Here is a 23,520-nt window from a genome sequence, read left to right as displayed (position 1 = left end):
TGAACTTTTGAGAAAAAGCCCATATGGTAGGTAATCATGACTGAAGGAAAGGGAAAACTTACAAGTACTTACATATACAAAGACAAGAAATGTCAATACTGCTTTACTTCTTTAGTATTTTATTGTGGAACTGAGTTTTGTGTTTTTTTGTTTTTTTGGTTTTTTACATCAAATATGCTCAATGGAAGATGGGACATTGCACACAAATATCATAAAAGCATTGCATATTACTTTCACTGGAAACTAGTTTTCTACATTAGATATGACTGGATAGAAGTGATGCAGAATTATAAGACATAGTACTATACACAGTTGCAGACTGACACAAACACTATTCAGAACAAAAGAGGAGGTGTGTGAGGTGCTTCTCAGCCAGCAACAAGACTGTTTCTTTCCATGGTTTGGAAGATGATGGCTGCATGCAAATGCATGAAAGCATATTTCAGATTTCCTCTTTAACAGCTGTGATTTCAGCCCAGTCCTGAAGAGGTAGCTCTGCCATCTGGACCTGCAGAGAAGCTGGTTTTTTTCTTTTTTAAATTTTTTTTTGTAAAGTCACAACAGACTTTTTTCTTTTTTTTTTTTTTTTTTTTTTTTTATTTGAAACAAAATTACTATTTCTCTCAAAACATAGCAAGAATTGCTTGCAACAGATGAACAAAGAGAAGCATAGGACAGAAATATCCTATATGCACAGTAAGTGTTCTTTGGAGATGACTTTTTTTGTGGTAGGATGGATTGAAAATTCAAATAACAAATTGATTAAATCTTAGTAAATGAGTACCAGAACTCTCCTAAAATGCACAAACTATTGTAGACAATTAAAAAAACCCATTCATATACACAGTTAGCTCCATTCACTACAGTATGCAAGATAATAAAATAAAATAAAAAAATTAATTTCATGAAAGATGGCATGAAAAGTAGAGGTCGATGAAGTCAAGCCCACCACAGGACTTTGAAAAGACATGAAAGACAGGCCCTAAGTTCAGGAGTGGGGTGTGACCTCTAAAATAATTCTTCATTGAATTATATTAAGCAGTATAGTAATAGCATGAAGATCAGGATAGGGAATGCTGTTATGGGTAATACCATCATTTAAATGGTGTTACCTACTGAATCTTTATAATTAATCAATAAGAAACTGTGGTCCTAGAAATCTATGCTGATCAACAGTACTCATCATTAATGTACAAGCAACATTTTTCTGACTGTTTCTTAACTGATTGTGTAGTGATTAGTACAGTTAAATTAGTTCCACAGGCAGGAAAGACAAAGGCAAGAGGAGCTAATGGAGGAGTTCATTCCTGTATTACAACCAGGCATGATTAACATTTAAAAGGAAATGGATGGAATAGGCATTACAATACCTCAGAATAGTCAGACTTGGTTTTAAATATTCTTGTAAAACAAAAGATAAATAAATATTTTAAGAACAGCTGTAACTGCTGAATTATTCTTTTTAAAGTAAAATAAATGCTTGAGCCATCACAAACTTACTTGGAGAGATTTAAGGCTTGATTTTTATTTCATTTACAGTAGGACCTAATGACTGTAACTTCCCTGATTTTAGTGAAATTGCTCGATTCACAAGAATAAGTGGCATAAGTGAGATTAGACTCAGGACCATTGCTGTACTTATATTTTCTACCAAAGCAGAGGTATAAACCATATCAGATATTATCAGAAAATCAGTTCCCACTCACTTAAAAAGTTTGAAATCTGACCTATATAAGAATGTAGACAAAGCAGAATTGTAGAAATTGTACAATTATTCTTCCAAACATTTTGCCTATAACTTTGAAGTCTATGTATTACAAAAGCCATTGTAAGTGAATGGTTAGGAGCCCAGCAAACATGCTTGTTTTCGCAATACATTTCCATCTGCCTTTTCTGCCATAGTCATTCTGAGTGAAGATCCTAACAACTTAAAAGGATAGCAATAAATAAAATAGCATTGCTAGAGATACCTAAAATGAAGATGCCATTAAAAATAAGTCAAAAATCTCGACAATGGACAAACAGTAATTCACAGCATTAAATAGGCCTCAGGAGCCCACATATAAAGGGCCCTAAAACAATACTAAAAAACCCCTCATAAAAATTAGGAGTGCAAACATATACCTATTTAACAAAAATATCTTAACAATGTAAAATTGAAACAAATTATAAGTAAAGAAAATAAAATGAGGTCATAGTTCACTACATTGCAAAGCTTAATACCAGCCATAATGGTGAATCATACAGACCAGCACATATTTTTCATTTTGGAGGTCTTTACACCTTCTATAAATTCAGATTTGCAAACTTTCTATCATGTAACAAGACTTTTTAATTGGGATAAAACTTCTGAGACTAAAAAGTCCAAACTGTCTTAAATGACTTAACTGTTCTACATGCTGTTCTGCTGCAAGCAGTCTAAAGAAGGAAGGGGAGGGGGGAAAGGAAGAGACAGAAGGAGGAAAGGGACTTATTTTAGCTTATCATTTATTCTATCTTTTTTCAAGATCTTGGGGGGATGGAGCATGTAGATTACGCTCTTGTAAATATTAGGCAATTGACATTTCAAATCCCATTTTCTGTCATCATCAATAGGTTAATTTGTTCACCGGGGACCCCCTTCTCCCCTGCTTCCAAAAAGGCAGTTGACTATTTTCAACAAATCTTACTTCAATATCCATTCTCACTAGAACTTTAAATAGCATTAATTTATCTTATAAGACTACTAAAAAAAATTGCCTTGGCCTGAAAAATTTTCTTTGAATTTTCTTTGAAATGAAAACTTTTGCTAAAAATCTAGTAAAAGTTCATGCAGCACAAAAAAAAAAAAAAAAAAAAAAAAAGTTTTCTGTCCATTTGTACCCATATATGCTCTTAAATTAAAACAATAAGATAAGGTAAGACAGAGGAAGGTTGATTACTGTACAGACTCGTAGATAACCTTCTTCATGAACCTAAATATTTTATCAAGTTTTGCAACTTTGATAGTGGAGACCACTTCAATCTTGCTTCCAAAGTATAAAAGAACCTTTCAAAACAAGTGCTCATCTTGCCTTCTTGAGCTGTCCCGGTGCATCAATGAATTTTTCACAGAACTAACATACGTACTCATAGCACAAAGCTGTTTGACCAGTCAGATAGGTTTCTAGTATACACTTCATGCACACTCACACTTCTTTACTGGTGCAACTATGATCCTACACAGATGTTTTATAAATTTGCTGTCTCAACATTAAAAAATAAGTGCATCAAGTTTCTTTGTACATTCAAGTCACTTTCTAAGGCAAATTGTCTACTGTATGTACTCCCAACTACTTTGGTATTTTGTTTTAGTTAATTGACAGTGGCCATGGGTGTTTAAGCCTGTGTACTGGTCAGTTCTGACTGGATTGAGTGAATTTTTACTGGGAGCATGCCTTAGATCAACGGTTTTGCATGTTGAAGTAAAGGTTTTAGAATTCACGAGGTTCAGACTACATGCATATTTGGCCTATGATTGTTATGGGATGTCAGTATGCAGGGTTCAAATTAAAGTGGAAAACTGCTAAGGAGCATTTAGGTTATACGACACTTCCTGCTTCTTATTTTGCAGCTAACTTAATTCTGTAAAGTAAGGACCTCCTTTGAAATAGCTCAAATTGATACAAATTTCAAACCTCCTTTTCATGTGAGTGCATAAACTGCAGTAAGCAATACAGCTACCCTTTTCTCTCTTTTTCTCTCCTTGTAATTCTTTAGAGGGCAAATGACTCTACCTGACATAAGTCACTTGGAGTTGCTAGTACATGGTTTTCAAGCATTCAGTGAAGATGAAACTGGATCTGTATTTTCACAGTAATTTTGACCCTATTATGGGAATGCTGTTATTTTCCTTAGCAATCAGCAAAGACTAAAATATTTTTGTGACTTACATCACTGTGATAGGGTATAGCATTTTGCAGGTATACAGTTCAGCAGTTGAAATAGATGGGTTGAATTTTTAGAAAAGATATTTTCAAACTGAAGAATTTCTGAACAAAAAGTAAATCTTGCAGTGCATGGTCTGGTTCTTACAGTTCAATCTTACAGGCGGGAAAAGATTCATCTTGCATAACAACAGTGCTGCTGCTTGCCAAAACCATGATGTTGAGGTCCTGCTGTTTCTCATGGGTGTCTTGGTACCATTCTCTCACCACTTCCGAGTCATGGGTTGGGATTAAGGTCACCTGCAACACAAAAGAGGGGAACTCCTGAGGAATGGACAACAGAAGCAACTGATAAGAAAAATGTCTTTTTAAGAAGTCCTACCCAACAATTATGATTCCTTTTGGAAAGAGTGGATGGGATAAAAGAAAATAAATAAATATGTAGATAACATAAAATGACTGAGAAAAGGCAGTTTATCAAAATAAAACCTTGGTTCCCTAAGGTACTGAGGTACAACTTTCCAGAGAAGCAACAATTTGTAGTCTGCACCGATAGCTTTTCAGATTATGGCCAAATATTTTGTTTACTTATCATGTTGGAAAGGCACATGAAGTTTCCCTGTGTACACATTGATGGTATAAAACATTGAACATTCACTTTTCTTTCCTACTTAAAACCTGCAAGGTTTCCAAACTTGGATCACATATGGTATAGCAACAAGATCAAGTAGGCAAATGACCCAGTAAACCAGTTCCCAACTGTTTTATTCCCCAGAGACAGGTCAGAAGAGTCAGAAAGGGAGAAGTATTTGAGCATGGTGCATCTCTGTCCCTCGCTTGGGTGTCCTCTCACATCACTGGTGAAACAAGGTGTCCAAGCTGGGAACTCCTGTCTCCAGCAGCTGCTGCCCACTCCAGAAGCACTCTGGCTTCCTGTAGTTGCTTTCCAGAGAAGATTATATTTCCAGGTAGAAATACTAGTGAAGACCCTACCTGCATATTACTGTCCCACTGGGCCTTGCCCTCCAGCAGGGAGTCCAGAACAGCCCTGCTTGGCTCCTCAGCTGCAGAATCATTCCCGCTCACCACATAGTAGGATGACCGCACCCTCTTGAAAAACTCAACATCAACATTCTTTTTATTGCTGTGGTTGGGAATGTACACCAGATCCAAATACATCACAGGTCCTGGAGGCACCACTGTAGATTCTGATGAATTACTATTCCCAGCTCCTTTGGAAATTAAACAACAAAAGAACATATCACAGGCTAGTTAAAACATGCATTTGTTAATTACCACTGTAACTGCTGAGATTATATTCTTAAAATTGCTTGTCTTAGTAAAACATTACATAGCTACTGTTATAAATTCCTATTATAAATTTGTCTTTTTGCAAGATGTGTACTATATGATTAATAACTTTTTGGTAAGGATAAAGTTTTTATTTCTGCTGTTAGTAAAGAAAATTAGGCATAGTGGTAGTAGTGATATAGTATGCTTAAACTGTCTGTTTGGCTGGGATAACATCCAGTGAACATGTAAAGACCTTGCTATTGATACACCAACTATCAGCATCTACCATCTGAAGAAAGCATGGACCAAGGCCCAATCTGGAGGTGATAATGAAGACACAGCCAAGAAACACGCATGCTCTAAAAAGGCGGACCCAAGGAGGGGCCATGCAAAACAGTCCCTGGAATATGGAAACTAGTTTATGGAAAAATATGAATATTCAACAGATTAATACAATAGAAAGAGTATTTAAAGAAAGTCTCTGAAATAGCAGGGTGTGGACTTGGCTAAATGCCAAGTCACCCGGCCAGATGTACTTTGCTTTTTTATCTCCTAATTGTCTTATTTTCTATTAAATCTATTTCTTAAAAAATACATAAAAAGTGAACCTCATTTTCTACAGCTACAATTTGTGGTGAAGAGGGAAAAAGCCACAGAAGTGATTCTCTGTGAGGAGCTGCTAGCTGCTTCCTCTGTGCCTGGCAAAACCAATCACTGGCTAGCTCTGACAATTAGTACACTGCTAAGTCAATTAGAAAAAAACCTGATAACACCTCTATGATAACATATTTAAGAATGAAAAAGCTCTCTTTCTCCCTGCTCTCAAAAGAGGGGTGGGGGTGGCAGGCTGGGGCCCCTTCCCAGAGGGGGCCGGTAAACATTGTCCCAGCACGGCCTCTGGGCCATGCTACTGGGGCCCATGCTGGCACTGAAAGCAACCACACAGCCGAAGCAGCCACAGTTGTCTCAGCATGGCTCGCAATGGACTTTATTTACTTAGCCACTTTTAACCAGCCATGCTGCGGACAGAAAGACAAAAGCAGCAGCAGCAGCTTTTCTTTTTTTCTATGCCCTGCATGAAGAAAAGGTGCAGAGTGGAGCCAGCAGCCAGTGTGGCTTGTGCAGTGACAGCAGAGACCACGTGACCAATAGAGAGAGAAGTATGGCAAGCGATTCCTCAATTGCAAAGCCTAGACAAGATTAACCTTTCAGCACTGCAAAGCTCTGTAAAAACTGTTTCAATTGATAGAACTTGGGAACAAATGAACCTATGAACACCGATTGTCTCCCAAGTCAGAGAAAAAGTGAAGACACGTGGGAAGAACAATATGGCGACACTAAGGTCGGTGCAAAAGAGAGAGGGGGAGGAGGAAGGTCTCCAAGCATCGGAGCTGAGATTCTTCTGCAGGCCGTGGTGAGGATTATAATACAACAGTTTCTCTGTAATTCATTGTGATAAATATAATGTATAAATTAGTGTATAAAATATTGTATCAAAAGTTTGGACTATTAAAAGACTACTCGAGGGCGCCTCCAAGATTCCAAAGCCTATTGTGCAGCTGTGAAACCACAAAATCTTCAACTGAAACAACAGGGCCAAACTGGAGATGGCCCATTCATCAAGGATAGGCTTCCACTTCATGACTGCTCAAGACCTAATATCAGTCTTGGTGGTAGAGGATCCGGAGGATGATTAAATCAGCACTCCAAAGAAAAAATCCGGGAAGACTCCTGAATCGTCTTTTCATACCTATGGGAAGCCCTTTCAAAACCTTACTTGGAAATAAAGAAATACAAGAATATTTCGACTTTCAATAGACTTAGCCTCGGGACAAATAGACTGTATAAAAACCGTATGCCAAGACCCAGCATCTGAGGTTGAGTTTGGATGGTACCTTTGCTGCTGTCACTCTGCCCACCCAGCATTCAATCAGTGTTGTCTGATTTTATTGTGACCTTTCAATTTGATTTTAGAAAAATTGCTAAATAAATTCTTTTATTTTGAATTGGCTTCTAATAATTTATAACATTCATGAAGTGCAAGGGGGGGATGCAGCATTCACCTGAAGCCCAAGAGAAAAAGGCAATCATGCATGAGCATGTGGATACTGAAAAGCTGTGATCGGGTGAGAGGCTTGAACAGAGAGAAAGGAAACCCTTGCTTTCAGAAATAGAAGAAGAAGATTCTTGCTTTTATACTAGAACAACTCATCCTTTAAGACTGCACCCCATAATCTAAATGGCCCACAAAAAGCAGTCATGGGAAAGACTAGAAGCCATGGGAGGGACTTCACGTTGCAAGCAGGTTCTGGGCTGACTGTTAGCCGTGAAAATTAAAGCCACATTGGAAAACGTCACAGAGAACTGTTTCCCATAGGAAAGACCCCATGGCATAACAAAAGAGACTCCTATCCTTAAGTAAACTGATGAAAAATTTTTAGAAGTGACAAACTAACTAAAAATCCCATGATTTGTCTCCCTGTGCTGTCAGTGAGAAAGAAGAGCTGGGGGGAGGAAAAACGTGTTCTAACAGTTTATTTTTAGTTCTCATTATCGTCTTTTAATTCTGTTAAAAATTTTATTTATATCTTTTAAAGTTTTGAGCCTGTTTTGCCTTTAAAGTGTTTTTCTCCTAATCCTTATCTTACCCCATGCATTTTCTTTCCCCCTCCTCTGCTTTACTGTAGCAGAAGAAAATGAATAAATAATTTTCGTGGGTGCACTGGTGTTTAGCCAGTGTTAACCCATCACATTCGGTAAACTAAATTATCTGAACAATACACTCTATTTAGGATTATGTATTGAAAATACAGGCAAGTCCAATACAGTTGTCTAGAGGGACTTGCCATTCATCACAGGGCAATATGTCAAATAAACTATTGGGTACATTAAAAAAACTTTCATCATATTTTATCATAAAAAAATCTGTGATACATCTTTCTGGATTGTATATGCTAACATTGTATAATTTATTAGACATTACACTTAAATGTCATTATCAAATATACCCTTGTCTTCAGTACTAGAATATACCTTAGAAATATGCCTCAAGGAAGAAAAATCTAATATAAAACTGAAGTGCTGGAGAAATGTACAGCATGAGGAACTGCACTGCTGCTTTGAAAAAACATCTAATAGCAGCAAATAATTGTGTAAGAAAGGAATAGTGGACCACTTAAAATTATGAAGCTACAGAGAGCTGAATGCTGGTTTGCTTGTATTGAATTCTGCACTTGCTCCATGTAAAAAGTTTTCAGTAAAACATCAGTCCTGAAAACAGCAAAATCCAAGTATCCCCAAAATATTCTCTAACAAGATGTGTCAGAAACAGAATATTAGCACAATGTCTTCTTTGGTAATCTAATTCATATTTTATTACTACTTGGAATACACAACAGTCATTCAAAATGACATTAGTTTTCTGGATGTTTAGTCATCACTGATGGCATAAAACTTTAACTGTGTACTGGTTCTGGCTGAGTTGGAGTATATTTTCCCACAGCAGCCCTCACAGTGCTGTGCTTTGCATTTGTAGCTGGAAAGCTGTTGAGAACACACCAGTGTTTTGGCTACTGCTGAGCAGTGCTGGCACAATGTCATCGCTGTCTAACATTCCGTCCCCCCCATCAAGGGGCTGGAAGTGGGCAAGATCCTGGGAGGGGACACAACTAAGACAGCTGACCCAAATGACCAAAGGGATATTACATACCATCTGACAACAGCTCAGATAAAAAAGCTAAGGGAGAGAGGATGAAGGGAGGGGCATTGGTTATTCTACATTTGCCTTCCAGAGCAACTGCTGCATGAGCTGAAGCCCTGCTTCCCAGAAAGTGACTGAACATTGCTTGCTGATGGGAAGTAGAAAATAAACTCTTTTTTTCTTTGCTTTTGCGTGTGCAAACTTTCACTTTCACTTTAGTAAACTGCCGTATCTCAACCTACTAGTTATTTTCCATCTGATTTTCTTTCCCCTGTCCAGCTGGGAAGGGGAGTGGTAGAACTACTTGATGGGTACCTGGTGTCCAGCCAAGGTCAACCAACCACAACTGGATTATGTGATGTACATGCTCAGCTCACTGAAAGTGCTCTTACTACTGTATAATTTTTTTTTAAAATACTATTTTAAAAATTAATCAAGCAAAGTAATAAAACCATCCAACGTCTGATTGTACCTATGCCTCTCAAAATATTGAATTGCATTACTTTATGTTAAGAGCATTACGCCCATATGATTCTTACTAAAAATAATTTACTTCACTACTGATTTAACTTCACCTACAGAAGCGGTACTTTTAATTCTAATAGTTGGCTAACAATTCAGACAGTATTAAGTTCTTTATATTTGATGTACCCTCTCTAATTCTTTGCATTTGAGCAAACTGACACATCAAATTTATCAGATGGCAAAACTTAATTCAGTGAATTTCATTCATTTGAATGTAGCTATAAACCACCAGATTTATATTTAAAACATGAACTTTCTTTAGGGGTTTGCTACAAACCACATTGTCAGCTGATGTAAAGGCAACCTAACTTCACTGCAACAACAAAGAAAATCTTAATATTAGGGAACCCCTGTCTTTACCTGTGGTTGCAGTCTTTGCTGACTTGTATGTTGTTGTATTTGCTGCATTCTTGGTGTCCTTATCTTTCTCTTCCACTTGAGACTTTACTTCTGGATTAGAGATATTTTTGGTTGCTTTCTCCACAGATTCCTTTTTTTGAGAAACTGTTTTGTAATTTTTGTCCAAAGAGTCCTTTACAGCTGGTTTCAGTGAAGCCACTTGTTTTGATTTACCATCACTTTTTTTTAAAGGAGAAGACAACTTGGTCTTAGTACCTAGGTTTTTTGTCTTTGTCTTTTCTTTGAGGTCCTTCTTCAAAGGTTTACCCAAATTCTGATCAGTGGGCAAAATCTCTGGATCAACCATGGAGACATCAGGGTGCCTAGGGGAAGGGCTGTGATCCTGCATTGGAGCAGGTGGTGGGTCAATTTGTTTGTATGTAATTGTCTTGTCTGTCGGAATGGTTTCTGACTCATCTTCTGAATCAATGTTAGCGTCTGCAGTGATGGAAGGGCATTCCTCAGTCTCAGGGGGAACATCTGAATCAGTCTGAGATGGGACAGACTCACTCATGGATGTGGGAGGGGTTTCATCACACTGTGGCCCTTGCTGCTTTCCTCCAGAAGCTGGCTGAGCTCTCATAGATTGAGTTAATGGTTTCTTTTGATATTGAGACTGTTCTTCACTTGCAAACCACTCAAGGGGATTTGGGTTGATAAATGACGGTGAAAGTTCAGTTTTAGGATGTTTATATTCATAGGAGGACACAAGGCATAAGTCAACATATTGACAGGATTCTGCTAAAGATTTTTCTGGAGTAAAAGGTGCACTTGCTTCATAGGAATAGGTAGTAGCTTTAGATGACCTGGTGGTTTTCCCAGTTGTCTCAAATGAGAAATCTGTGGCTTCAGGTAAGTTGGTGGCTTTCCCTGTTGTCTCATAGGAGTAATCCATTGCATCAGGTGATCTGGTAGCTTTCCCAATTAACTTATAGGAATAATCTGTGACTCCTGGTGACCCCATGGTTTTCTCTGTCATCTCATGGGAATAATATGTGGACTGAGGTGATCTAGATGTTGAAACTGCCTCATAGGAGTAGCTAATATCCTCTGGTGACCTAACAATTTTCTCTGGGGCCTTGTAAGAATAACTAGGTTCTTCTGGTGACATGCTGCTTTTCTCTAAATCTTCTTTTTCTGGGCTGATTAAAGGTTCTGGACTGTGCTTTGATAGGGATTTTTGGTAACCAAATGCTTTGACAGAGGACACTTGCAAAGATAATGAAGATGTCTGAGTAGCTGACACGGCTTCTGTGATTGCAGGAGGTGAATCTGGAAAACTAGGAGAGTACAGAGAAGATTCCCTTGGAGTTAATGGAGAAAGGTCAGACTTTGGTGAAAGCTTTTCTCCTAGGCTCTGCATATTTTCTGAAGTAAAAGAATGTAGTGACATATGTCTGGGTGGAACAGCACCTGAAAAGGTTTCTTCTGGCAGTGATGAAGTTAACTGGGAATGTGTATGAGCTGATGAAGTCAAGGATGAAGCTTCAGTTTGAGAAACTGAAATAATTTCTGAAATATCCTTCTCCTGAGAGCAAGATGACTGCTCCACAGGGGAAGTCTTCCATGCAAAAATAGGCTCCTGTATATCTGAAGGGCTATAATCTACTTCTTTCAGTCCATTTTCAGATATATGGTATATACTAGTGCCTACAGTAGGATAGTCTGGAGATTGCCTACTGTCCACTGTTAAAGACTGCTCGGGGGACTCATGACCAAATTCTACTGACATAGTTGACTGCTCAGGAGATCTGTGATTGTGCACTGGGGTTCTTGATTTTGTAGTTTTAGGTGAGAAATCTGATGGAGAAATTGACATGGGTCTTGGGCATTCTTCTTTAGATGGAGACATGTCTGTTTCCTGAAACATTGTTGGTGTTTGTACAACTGACACTGAAAGGGAATCATCAACTTCAGTAGAGTGAGGGGATCCAACCTCAGCATGCAAAGGAGATACATCATCAGTAGTTGGTTCTGGAAATGAACTAGTAGCAACAGATGCTGTAGAGACAGAAGCTACTCCTTCTATATGGGAATAGGTATCTTCTGCTACAACTTCATCAACTGGAGTTGCAGATGTGTCAGAAACAGTGCCTTCTGAAATTGACATTTTGGTGTCTTCTTTTAAGGAACCAAATTGTCCAATATCTATTTGAGTTGGTGAGAGATCACCTACTAACTTCCGCTCATCCAAGACCAGTGCAGACTGAGAGCTGCTGGGTTCTGTATCCTCCATTTTCCTTTCTAGGCTGAAATCTTCTTTAATTACCATAAACTCTATATGTTTTTCACCTTGTTTTTCTTCAAAAAGGCTCACAGAGCTGGCTTCAGAAGCTGGGTTCATCTGAAGAGGTGATTTTTTTTCCCTAAGTTTCCCCTCTGAAGGATTTCCATAATCTCTGGTGGAAGACTTTACATCAGCACTCAAAAATGTATAAGTGGTCTCTGAACCTATCAGTGGTGGACTCTGTAGAGGCAAGAGAACCTTTTCAATAGGAGATTCTGAATCCGGCACAGGTTCATCCATAGGGCTAATTCTGGGTTTGGCAGACTCATCTTTGTCTTCACTGAGTTCAAAGATAACAGGAATCTCTGTTGACTTTTCACTGGTTTCAGAGGGAAGCTGACTGGATTTTTCATCAGTGGGGGATTGATAATAAGGAGTGTAGCCAGCACTACCAGCAGCAGACTGTGAGGGAGATGCTACTTCTAATGTTTTATTTTCAGGGCTTGCATGGTGCTCTTTGGCAATTTCTTGATGTACATCAGACAATGTAGCAATGGGGATAGGCTCAACCAAGACTTTGATCTCACTGGGCGTAAGTGAAAAGTTTACACTGCGTTCAGTCAGTGGTGCTTTGGCAACAGGTGATAGAGGGGACAAACTCTTAGCTGGGCTCTTGGCTGGACTATGTTTTCCACCATCTTCTGGATAGGGTCCTTTGATTTCTAATTTGTCAATGTCTTGGATTTCGCTTCCTTTTTGACAATATACATCTTGGAATGCAGATTTACAGAATTTGTCTTCCTCTAATGAAGGGGGTGGTGAGATGGTAGAGGCTGAGGCATTATAGTCTTTACCTTCTGTGGCCTCTGTTTTGGATCCCTCTGATAATCCATTAAAAGCATCTGGAAGTGGAGAAAGTTTAAGTCTAGCAAATTCTTGAGAGTACAATGATGTCTCATACTTGGTAATGTACATATACTCTTGAGAAGGTGACCCACTTTCCTCATTGTTTGTTTCATCACTCATGACATCATGGGATGCAGACATTTCATCCATTGGAGTTGGTTCACTGGATATTTTGATGGTAGACTGTGTATAACCTGAAGTAGCAGTGAATTCCTCAGGTGGATTTTCTCTGTCTTCTTCATCAGAAACAGTGGCTTCACCTTCTGAGCCACCAGGTAATGTTTCATCATGGATAGAAGAAGCCAGTTCAACTGCTGGAGACTGAGGCTCTGAGTGTTTTGTTGGTGTAAGTATAAATAGGCCATATTTATCTTCAACTTCACCAGCTTCTGCAGCTTTGTCTACTACAGCCATCACATAATCTTCTTCAGTTTCTATATTTTCAGTCTTCTCTTCATCTCTAATCTCTTTTGCTTTGTCTTCCTTGTCTTCTTCAGCCTCTTCAGTTTCTGTCTTTTCTACTGCTTCTTCCCTGTCTTCCTCAGCCTGTTCATCTGATGCCTCATCATCTGCCTTTTCAATATATTTTTTGGCTTTAATATCAGCCATTATTTCTTCTGAACCCTCTTGCACTTTTCTTGATTTTTTCATATATGGTTTTGTAGTGACCAGTTGTGTCTTTACCTCCTCATCTTCACCTTGCTCTTCAGCTTCCTCTGTCTCTGCCTTTTCCTCATAATTTCCTTCTTCATATGATTCTTCCAAGACAGTTCCTTCATCTTCAAACTTTTCATGGTCATCAACCCTGTGCTTTTCTGTAGGTTCCAAATCTTCAGGTGTCTGTTCACACTCACCCTCCACCTCTGTGGTAGTTATGCCTTCATCAGAGGACTCAGCAGGTCCTTCATGATCTAATTTTTCTTTCTGGACTTCAAAGGTCTCTTTTTGTTCTGTGCCAGTAAGTCTCAGTTCATCTTCTATGAGTGCAAGTTGAAGTTTCGTTTCTTTTATTGTTTCATTTTCTTCAGCTTTTAATTCCTCAAAATCCTTTGTTAAATCTTCTGGGGAAGACATAAGGGATCTCTCAACTTGAAGTTCTTTTCCACTAGCTGCAATTTCTGCAGCTGCTACAGTTGTGGTAGTGGCTTGAACTGCTGCAAGCGCAGCTTGAGTTCCACTGACTTTAATCTCCTTCTTGACAGTCTTAATTTTTACTTTTTCCTTTGGCTTTTCAGCAGATATAGCTTCTTTTTTAGTAGGTTGCTCCTTCTTTTGTGGTTTAGGCTTTGCTGCTGGCTTTTTTACTTCAGTTGAAGCACCAGATGTCTTTGTTTCTTTAGGAACCTTCCTGATGTCTTTTTTTATCCCCTTTTCTTCCTTCTTAATTTCCTTCTCTTCTTTTTTATCTTTTTTTTTAACTTCTTGCTTAATATCTTCTTTTTTGTGTTTTTCTTCTTTTTTGATGGATGTTTTCTCCTCTTTTTTAGAAACCTCTTTCTTTGGTTTTTCTTTTTCCTCTTTCTTTTTTTCAGGTTTTGCTTTGACTTCTTTTTTCACTATCTTGTCCTTTGCCACTTTTGCTTTTACATCTGTAGCTTGTTTTTCAGGAGTTTCAGATTTTTGCTCTTCTTTACTTTGAACATCTTTTTCTGCCACTATAGGTTTGGTCTCCCCTTTTGCTGGTTTCTCTTTTTTAACTGGAACTTTTTCTTTGCTTTCCAATTTCTGAAGATTTTCCAGTGCTGGACTAAGTTTTGCAGGCTCCAGTGTTTCTTCTTTAGATTCCTTTCTGACAGGCTTGCTTAGTGTCTTTGCAGTAGGCTTCAGACTCTCCTTGCTGTCTGTTTGCTGTTTCAACTTTGCTTGTTTCACAGCTGGACTAGCAATGTTTCCAGTTAGGTCTTTTTGTGTAACCACTGGTTGTTTAAGAAAGTCTAAGTGTTTGAGTTTTTCTAGTCCTTCTAGAATATTATATTGTGTGCTTTTTCCAGGAAACAGAACTCTGATTATTTTTTCTACAGGATTAGCTGGATGCCACACAATGAGGGATGAGACAGAGGTGAGACAGGGTAATGGAATGTCTAGTTCTTGTCCATTTGGTAGCAGGAATTCAGCTTTATCTTTGCTAGTACCACTCCACTGCTGCATAAAATATTGCATCTCTTTGCTATTTTTGACAGGATTAAGTACATACATCTCAAGTTTGCCAACTCCCATTTTCTGAAATAAAATGATAGGGTCAGTGGTATTTCCTATGTTTCTGAAAAGAGGTTCTGGTTTCATGGACAATTTATTTAAATATTGGAGAGTAAACCAAGCTTCTTCTACACTCCTATTTACTCTAAAGTTAGGATCCAGGTTCTTCAGGTTCTCAGGTATATTAAGAAATACAACACCTAAATCAGGTGAGATCAGATTTTTCATCCAATCACTGTTGGTAGTAGACCCTTGGGACTGTTCCTCTTCTAATTCAGCTATCTTTCGCTGAAGCATGCTATTGATTCCTGGTAGGTTATCATCTCCAATGTGAGTGAGTAGAATGGAATCTACCCTGTCCAAGTGCCGGACAAGTTTCCAAAAGCAAGATTTTCTTTCAGATCCTCCATTGATAAGCATGTTGAATCCATTCACTGCAAACAATGCAGAGTCTCCTCTTCCACCTGGGAAAATATAACAGCAGGGTTTGGAGAGTTTCAAGAAGCCTCCTGAAGTTGGAGGTTCCAAAAAATCAAAGGGTGATGGCACTTCTACTGATTCTGATAGATACTCAGTGAATTCAGAGAGTCCTTCCATTTTGGGCAATATGGAAGCTGAGTTGAGCTTAATGTTAATAAAGTCTTGAAGATTGTGCCTGTCAAGGTTGGAATTTTTCCATTCTCCTTCCTCAGGGCAGAAAAGAGTTAAGCTGGCTTTGTTGGCAGGGTGTGTGGTGCTCAATAATTCACCAATCTAAGGTTGTAAAACAAAACCACAAGATGCATGTAAATTCATTTTTTAATTGCAATTAATATCAGAACATAATAGTTCCTGATCAGATAAAACCTTTTTAATTCTCTTCTGTGCTGTTGAGTACCCATCCCAGAAGCTAAAGGAGCCAGTTATCACAATTAGTTTTCTACTGTATTTTTTAAAATACAGAGGATCAGCTTATGAGGAAAGGTCCCTTCCTTGCTATCTAAAGGGGAAAAGTACCCTAAGGTTCTCTCCTCCCTCCTCTACCCTTTTTAGGAGGACAGAACAAGTTTTAATTTAGAGGGGATGAGGACTATGAAGGTAATGTTGCCAGAGCTGCCACTATCTCTGCCACTGGCCCACGAGTCTCTCTGCTGCCCCTGTCAATTCAGAAAAGCCAGACAAATATCCAAGGGAAAGAGCACATTTTCTTAACAGGCAGAAAGAATAACTGCAGCCCAGAGGAGGCTAGCATCCCCCTGGAGCAGCTGCCTTCTTCGCCCCATCCTTACACAGCATACATTTCACACTACCACAGTTCTTTCTGCAGACTGGCTCCTGACTCCCAGACTGCAGGACAGTTTTCCATAAAACTAAGAAATTATTTATTCCATCAAAATTGCAAAAAGTTGCAAGTTTTGTATTTGTGAGACTGTGAGGCAAATATATTTATATATGTTCTATTGTTCTGGTTTTGGCTGGGTGTGGTGGTTTAGCATGAATGTGAAAGGGTTTTTTCCTAAGGAAGTTCTAGCATGGATTGACAGCTTGGCTGATGAATAAGAGTATGTCTACGGCCTCTGGAAATCAGTCTTAAATCAAAAGACGCAGGTGACTCGGCCCTTTCCTTTTCTGGCTGTCAAGGAGCTAACATCACCTCCTAAGTCAGAAGTTTGGGCTGGGACCCCCGAGGCCAGGCCCGGCCAGGGCTCGGGGGAGGGCACTGCCTGTGGAAGAGTGGCCAGGTTGGCAGTGTCCTCTCTGTCCCCCAGCTCCTGCGATGAGGAGAGGAGGAGGATTGCAGATCAGCAGTGCTGGCCCTGCGCCAGGGGCCACGGCTGCTGTGCCCTTGGCTTTGCTGCCGGAACCTCTGGTCCGAGGGAGGAAAAACTTTTGAGAACTTTTCTCCGGAGGTACAGGGAGCTGATCCAAGTTTGAATTGCTTTAAATCTGACCAGGGGTAGAGGAGGGTTCGTCCATCAGGGTTCCTGAGCATGCTCCTTCTCCCCCTTCCTCCCCCCACCATCACCTTCAGCCTTGAAGTTCCGTGAGTCTGCTGGAGAGGAGAAAAAGAGATTCTGGGCAAAGACATTAACCCTTTTCCCTCCTCCATGGAAGACAGAGGGATTTGAAATGTAGAGAGACAGCATTGAGACAAAGTCAGAGAAAGAACTGAGACAGACTATTGGAAGATGGGATGGAGGAAGTGGACATTTCTGACCGGACTTCTCTGGATGTGAATTATGGGGAAATGGACTGTTTATGTAATATCTTAATGCTGCTTGGGGGAATGCAAGTTCTAGCCAAAGGGTTGTGTGTATTGATATACATGAGATTTAATTGAGAATTTTGAATAGAATATGTCCCTGTCTCCTGGGAAAGAATAAGGAGGTCCCTATTTCTTTTGGGATGGAGGCGATTTTAGCAATAGAAGAAGAGAATCCTTGTTTTTGTACTAGAAAAGCATTCTTAAAACGATACCCCAAACACACGGAGGCCCATAAGCAGCTTGGGAAACTGTTCTATGGGTGGGACTGCACAGAATCTGCAAAATTCCAGGCAGTTGCAGATTTGTGACATCGAGAGCCACCAGACCTTTTTTTGTGGCGTGTTGTCCATAACTCTAGAGAGGCTTCTCTCCCAAGGTGATGTAGGATCGTGTTTAAATGGTGGCAACTGACTGAAAATCATAGTTTTCTCTCTGTGTTGAGTGGGAAAGTGAACAGATTGGGGGGAGGAAGTGTTTGAATGTCTCATTTTTTTCTCTCTCTTTTTCTTTAGTGTATGCTAATAAAATCGATCTTTTTTTTTTTACTTTTAAGTTGTGCCTGTTTCGCCTTTTATCCCAAAATCCTATCTCCCAGTTGGTAAACGGAATTTGGTGAACGTGAAACCACAATATAAATGGTGCATTGGCTGGGAAACTCAAATTGAAACCACAACACTGGGATTGATTTAATTTTCTTCATGGTAGCTATTATAGGGCTGTGTTTTGGGTTTGGGCTAAAAAATGTTGATAACACAGGGATGTTTTAGCTGTTGCTGAGCATGGCTTATATAGAAACTAGGCCTTTTCTGCTTCTCACATCACACCATCAATGAGTAGTCTGTGGGTGCACAACAAGTTGGGAGGAGACAGCTGAGGCAGCTGACTCCACCTGACCAAAGGGACATTCCATACCATATGTCATGCTCAGCATATAAAGCTAGGGGAGGAAAGAGGAATGGGAGGATGTCTGGAGTGATGGTGTTTCTCTTTCCAAATAACCATTACTCATGATAGATTCCTGCTTTCTTGGAAATGGCTGAACATCTGCCTGCCCACGGGAAGCAGTGAACTAATTCTTTATTTTGCTTTGCTTGCATGTGTGGCTTTTGTTTTCCTATTAAACTGTCTTTATCTCAACCCAAGAGTTCTCTCATTTTCCCCCCTGTGATTGTCTTGCCAGTCCTTGAGCAAGCCACTATGTGGGGATTAGTTGCCAGCTGGGGTTAAGCTATTGCATATATATATATATATATAAATACATATATCATATTATGCAACATATATTTATAATGCTTTATATATATAGTCTTATAAATGAAAAAATATAAATTCAGTGCCAAAGAAAGAGCCAGAAAAAATTGTTAAGGTTAAAAACAATCTTTTCATTATTTTTATTTTCAATTCATGGATCACGGAAGTGAAAATCTAGAATAACTCCATTATTTTGACAGTGAAAACATGTGTCCTAGTTTTGGCCAGGACAGGGCTAATTTTTTTACAGAAGTCAGGAGGAAGGCATGGCCAGACCCTAATGTTATTCAATACCACCTCTTGTCATTGCTAGGGATGGGGGAAAGGACTCTCTCTGGCTTCAGAGGAGGAGGGTAACCTTAATCCGGTCAGGAGAAAAATGTGGTCAGGAAAAGCCAGTCAGTATTTGTTGAAGTTTTCCATGTTAATAGTTTCTTTGTCTTACGGCTTTTATTATTAATATTCTTGCTCTTAGTTTTCTTCTCTCATTGCTGTTTCCAGTAAATTGTTCTTTTCTCAGCCCATGATCTTTGCCTTTTGTGCTTTCAATGGGGGTAGAGGGGGAGCGAGCAGTATCTGGTTTGGGAGAGTCTTGGTGGGGGCACTAAATTGGGGAGTACCATTCCTAATCCACAACTTGCTAGTACTAACACAATTTACTGAAATAAAGGCACAGAAAACAAAACAGTTCTATGCCATAGTATGAAGAACTATTGCTCTATTCCAGTCTGAACTAAAATCCAATATTTGGTGTTTCCACAGTAGCACACAAACAGGAAAATAGGTCAAATATAGGCCATTTCTGTTCTATTTGCACTTAACAGAGACCACCAAATTATATAAACTTTATAGAATTAATTCAGACAAAATTCAATGCAAAATATACCCACTTGGTATCATGCAAAATATTGCAACCTTCTTTGCAGACACTCAATTGCTAGTTCAAGCTATAGGAGTAGTTTTCATAAAGATAATATAGATTAGATTGCAGCTGAATAATTTGAAAGTCTTGGACTACAAACTGAATCAGCAGAAGAAATGGATTTATAAAAAAAAAATGCTTGATTGCAGCAGACCTCTGTGGTCCTCTGTGTGTCTTGCTTCCTTTCTTTGTGTTACATAATTTATTTTTAACACTTACCAGTAATAAAATGCTACAAAACAATGGCTGTAAATGAAAGAAAAATTATCTTACTAATAACCAAATAAAGCAGAAAATGCGTATTTTCTATCTTTGTTGTATTGAAATCATTTGATATGAGTATAAATAAATCTCACTCCTATGTCAGACATGGCTTTGTCTGTAAAAAAGCAAAGCAAAAAACCCAAAGCAAAATTTGTCTCAACCAGCACTCCCAGATCCCTTTCTGCAGGTCTGCTTTCCAGCCACTCATCTCACAGTCTATACTCATGTCTGGCATTACTCCATCCCAGGTGCAGAATCCAGCATTTGGATTTGTTAAATTTTATTGCCCAATGCTCTGATCTATGTAGATCCCTCTGCAAGGCCTTTTGTCCCTCAAGAGTCAACAGCACCTCCCAGTTTGGTATCATCAGCATATTTGCTGATGGTGCATTTAACTCCTGCCTCAAGATCACTGATAAATATATTGAACAGATCTGGCCCTAGAATTGAGCCCTAAGGAACACCATTAGTGACTGGTTACCAGCCAGATATAGCCCCATCCACTACAACATTCTTCATCCAGCCCACCATAAGCCCACTCATCCCATAGCTAGGCAACTTTTCCAGAAGGATGCTGTGAGGGACAGTATCAAAAGCCTTACTAAAATCCAGAAAAACTACATCCATCGCCTTCTCTTCATCCACTAGGTAGGTAACCTGATTGTAGAAGGTCTACAACCTCTCTGGTCAACCTGTTTCAGTGTTTCACCACCCTCACTGTAAAAAAAAAATATTTCTTATATCTAGTCTAAATCAATCCTCTTTTAGTTTAAAAATATTACACCTTGTCCTATTTAAACAGGCCCTGCTAAAAAATCTGTCCCTATGGATACAAGGTCACACTGGAGTGTCGAGCTGTTAATGGGTATAGGGTCTTAAAATGCCAAGAGCATTTTCTGGTTATTACAAAGGTGTTTATTATATAAATGCATCAATCTCAAAAGCAAGAGTTCTAAGCATGCGGTCTTACTAAAAGTGACAATACTTAAAGTCCCAGTGGGGCGTAGAAGCAGGTTAACAGAGTTCCAGCCTCGGAGACAAAACCAAATTAACAGGGAATTCAAGCCATGGGGGGAAGGCAGATTGACAAGGAGTTCCAGCCACAAGGAAAAGGCAGATTCCTAGCCCAGAGTCCCGTTTCAAGCAGAGTTCTCTGCAGCAGTGGCTGCAGCAGCAAAGGCTTCTGCCATAACAGTGGCAGCAGCAGCACCCCTCAAGTGACAGCAGCAGCACCCCCCAAGTGGCGATACTTTACAAAGTCTTGGCAATGGCTTCGTGGCCACAGCTCCCTGGCAGAGCCCCATTCTCTTGTTGTAAGTGGCAGGATGATGGATCGATCATCGAAGAATCGTTGAATTGATACCATTGCCCCCAAAACAGGGGATTTTTATCCATAAACTATAAATGCATATTCATATTCCTATCTATAGGTTAGCCAATCAACTAAGAACACAATTCTAAAACATTCTCTCCACACCAATCTAAACCTAATTTTGAAAGTACGTAAAACTGTGAAAGACTATGAAAAACTACAAAGATTGGTATCAGACCTTACACAAAAACTTACGCATGTAGCATATCTATTAACATAAAAAGCTCTATCATATAGTATGCCTATTAACGTAAAAGCTTCTATCTTATTCACATAAAAATTGTGCCTACTCTATCTAGTACTGTGACTGATGTTCTAAACGGTTTTTGTTATGTCTAAAGCTATGCTATCAGGCCTTAGGGCTCTGGGCTCTTGTGCTTGCTGACTGATTCTTAAGGCACTTAGAGTCTGCTTAATACTTAAGTCTAAACTTCTCCTTCATACTTACATGGCTTGTTATATTTAGTTTCTCTAAAGGCTTCAATTCAATCCCTGTATCCTTCTCTCCCCTTGGGGAACCCAGAGGGCCTTGCACTCCAACACTGGAGCTCATGCAAACTTTTATTTTTCAGTGCTGAACTTTCAAAATTCAATCCACTAAAATGCTTGTATTTAATTTTGGGAACTAAATACCTAGGGACAGGGACACAGCCATATAGATTATTTAAATATGTACTTTACAGAGCAGCCAAATTAAGTGTGACAGCTTGTTTACTACGAGTTCCTGCCTGTCCTAGGGTGACTTTATGATGCTTGTGTCCCCAATTGTCTTTTCTGTTTATGTTGGATATTGTGTTCTGTACCTTTAGGACTGGTTCTGAGAGTGAAGGGGGGAAAGAAGAAGCACCAAGTGTGTTTTCAGAAACTGCACTCCCCCCTACACATTCCGGCTGCTGGACGGTGTTTGTCTGAAGCATGGACAGACAGTGGGACAGAGATCTGTGCTTTTAGTTTTAGCTAGCTGAGGGAGAGAAGCTCCCTGGACTGTTTGTTTTTTTTTTTTTGGGAGGAGGGGGGGGGACGGACTGTTTAAACCTGCCCTGGACTGAAAAACCCAGAAGAGCATTGGGAACTCACACCTGCAGCTAACTGGGGCCCAGGATGGCATTTTCCAGCCCCAGAGGAATTGATAAGAGACTGAGCAAGCCGAGCTGTACCTGTAAGGATTTTCTGAATTTGCCATTTCACCTCAGAGCAACAAGAGATTTTATTGTCTCATATTATTCATTTTTTGTGCTTGTGGGCACTTTGTTTTTTAAATAAATAGTTTTCCCCACTTTTATCTGAGATTTTTTCCCTGACCAGTTGGGGCAGGGGCCATTTGGGTTTGCTTCCTAGAGGGACCCTATTCTGAGGTTTCCTCCCAAATTTGCCCTAAACCAGGACACTGCCCTACAGGGACTTTCAGACACAGTACATTAAGCAAGACAGCAAAATGACAAGCCATGAAAGAAATAGCATTGAATATTGGTATGTTTCATTCTTATATTTTTGTTCTGTAAATCCCAAAAGATTTACAGATTTCACTATCAAAATGTTAAACACTACAGTAAAGAAGCCAAAGAGGTAGGTGATGCAAAAAACTACAGCCATTCCAACAGATAGTCTGTCTTATTTCATGTTACTTATTACTTAACTGCCATCAGGCAAGAACCTGCTGTCAAATTGAACTGCTTTGTATGTGCACCTTAGATAAACAAGCTGTATATTTTAAACGCAGCACTGTCTCCTTCCATTGTCAAAATGTTCCTTGGTTTTATCTTTCTTCAAACTACAATTTAATTCCCCAATTGAAAATGCACTTCCTTTGTAAAACAATTTACATCAAAACTGAAGTAAATTAAACGTCTTTAAAGAAAGCCTATAATAAAGAGTAAAAAGCATCAGCATTAGTTAGCTAATGCTAATTCTAACAAGAGGGCCATTTTTAGTCTCTTAAAAACCTGTGCTATCACATGACAATATATGGAAAACACTTTTCTGAACACACCTCTTGATCTGTGAAGATCTCAATGAAATTATTGAAGGAAAAGGTCCCTGATTGAAGAATGAGTTCTCCTGTGTTTTCAAAGCACTGTCCAGTTAGTACAAGGAGCTTGCATCTTGCAGCATCTGTGATCATTAAGCGCACCTAAAGAGAAGGAGAGAAACACATCAATAATGGGAGTTATCATGTATTTTTACACTCCTCTGAGAACATAAGTTTTCCCTCATCTAATTTAAAGCATATTTTGCACCAAAGCCTCCATAGAACTGTCAAAACATTTTCAACTTATGGAGTGTTTTTATTTTCTGGAGCTTGATGATGGCACAAA

The 23,520-nt window shown here is 39.2% G+C and overlaps 1 protein-coding gene across 1 annotated transcript in view; it reads right to left on the bottom strand.

The window, feature by feature from the left end:
• Positions 1-3,704: 3,704 nt before the first annotated feature.
• LOC136373321 (microtubule-associated protein 1B-like) overlaps positions 3,705-23,520 on the bottom strand; it is a 134,186-nt gene continuing 114,370 nt past the window's right edge. Inside the window, exons 4-7 of the mRNA XM_066338215.1 lie at positions 23,196-23,336; positions 9,784-15,904; positions 4,899-5,137; positions 3,705-4,205 (exon numbers count right to left, since the gene is read on the bottom strand). Of these exons, the coding sequence (XP_066194312.1) occupies positions 4,050-4,205; positions 4,899-5,137; positions 9,784-15,904; positions 23,196-23,336 (6,657 nt within the window). The 3' untranslated portion in view covers positions 3,705-4,049. The remainder of the gene's footprint in view (positions 4,206-4,898; positions 5,138-9,783; positions 15,905-23,195; positions 23,337-23,520) is intronic.

The sequence above is a fragment of the Sylvia atricapilla genome, chromosome W, assembly GCF_009819655.1.
Source record: "Sylvia atricapilla isolate bSylAtr1 chromosome W, bSylAtr1.pri, whole genome shotgun sequence".
Taxonomy (NCBI): Eukaryota; Metazoa; Chordata; class Aves; order Passeriformes; family Sylviidae; genus Sylvia; species Sylvia atricapilla.
The sequence above is the reverse complement of the archived record's forward strand: the minus strand, read 5'-3'. Positions and strand labels throughout refer to the sequence as shown.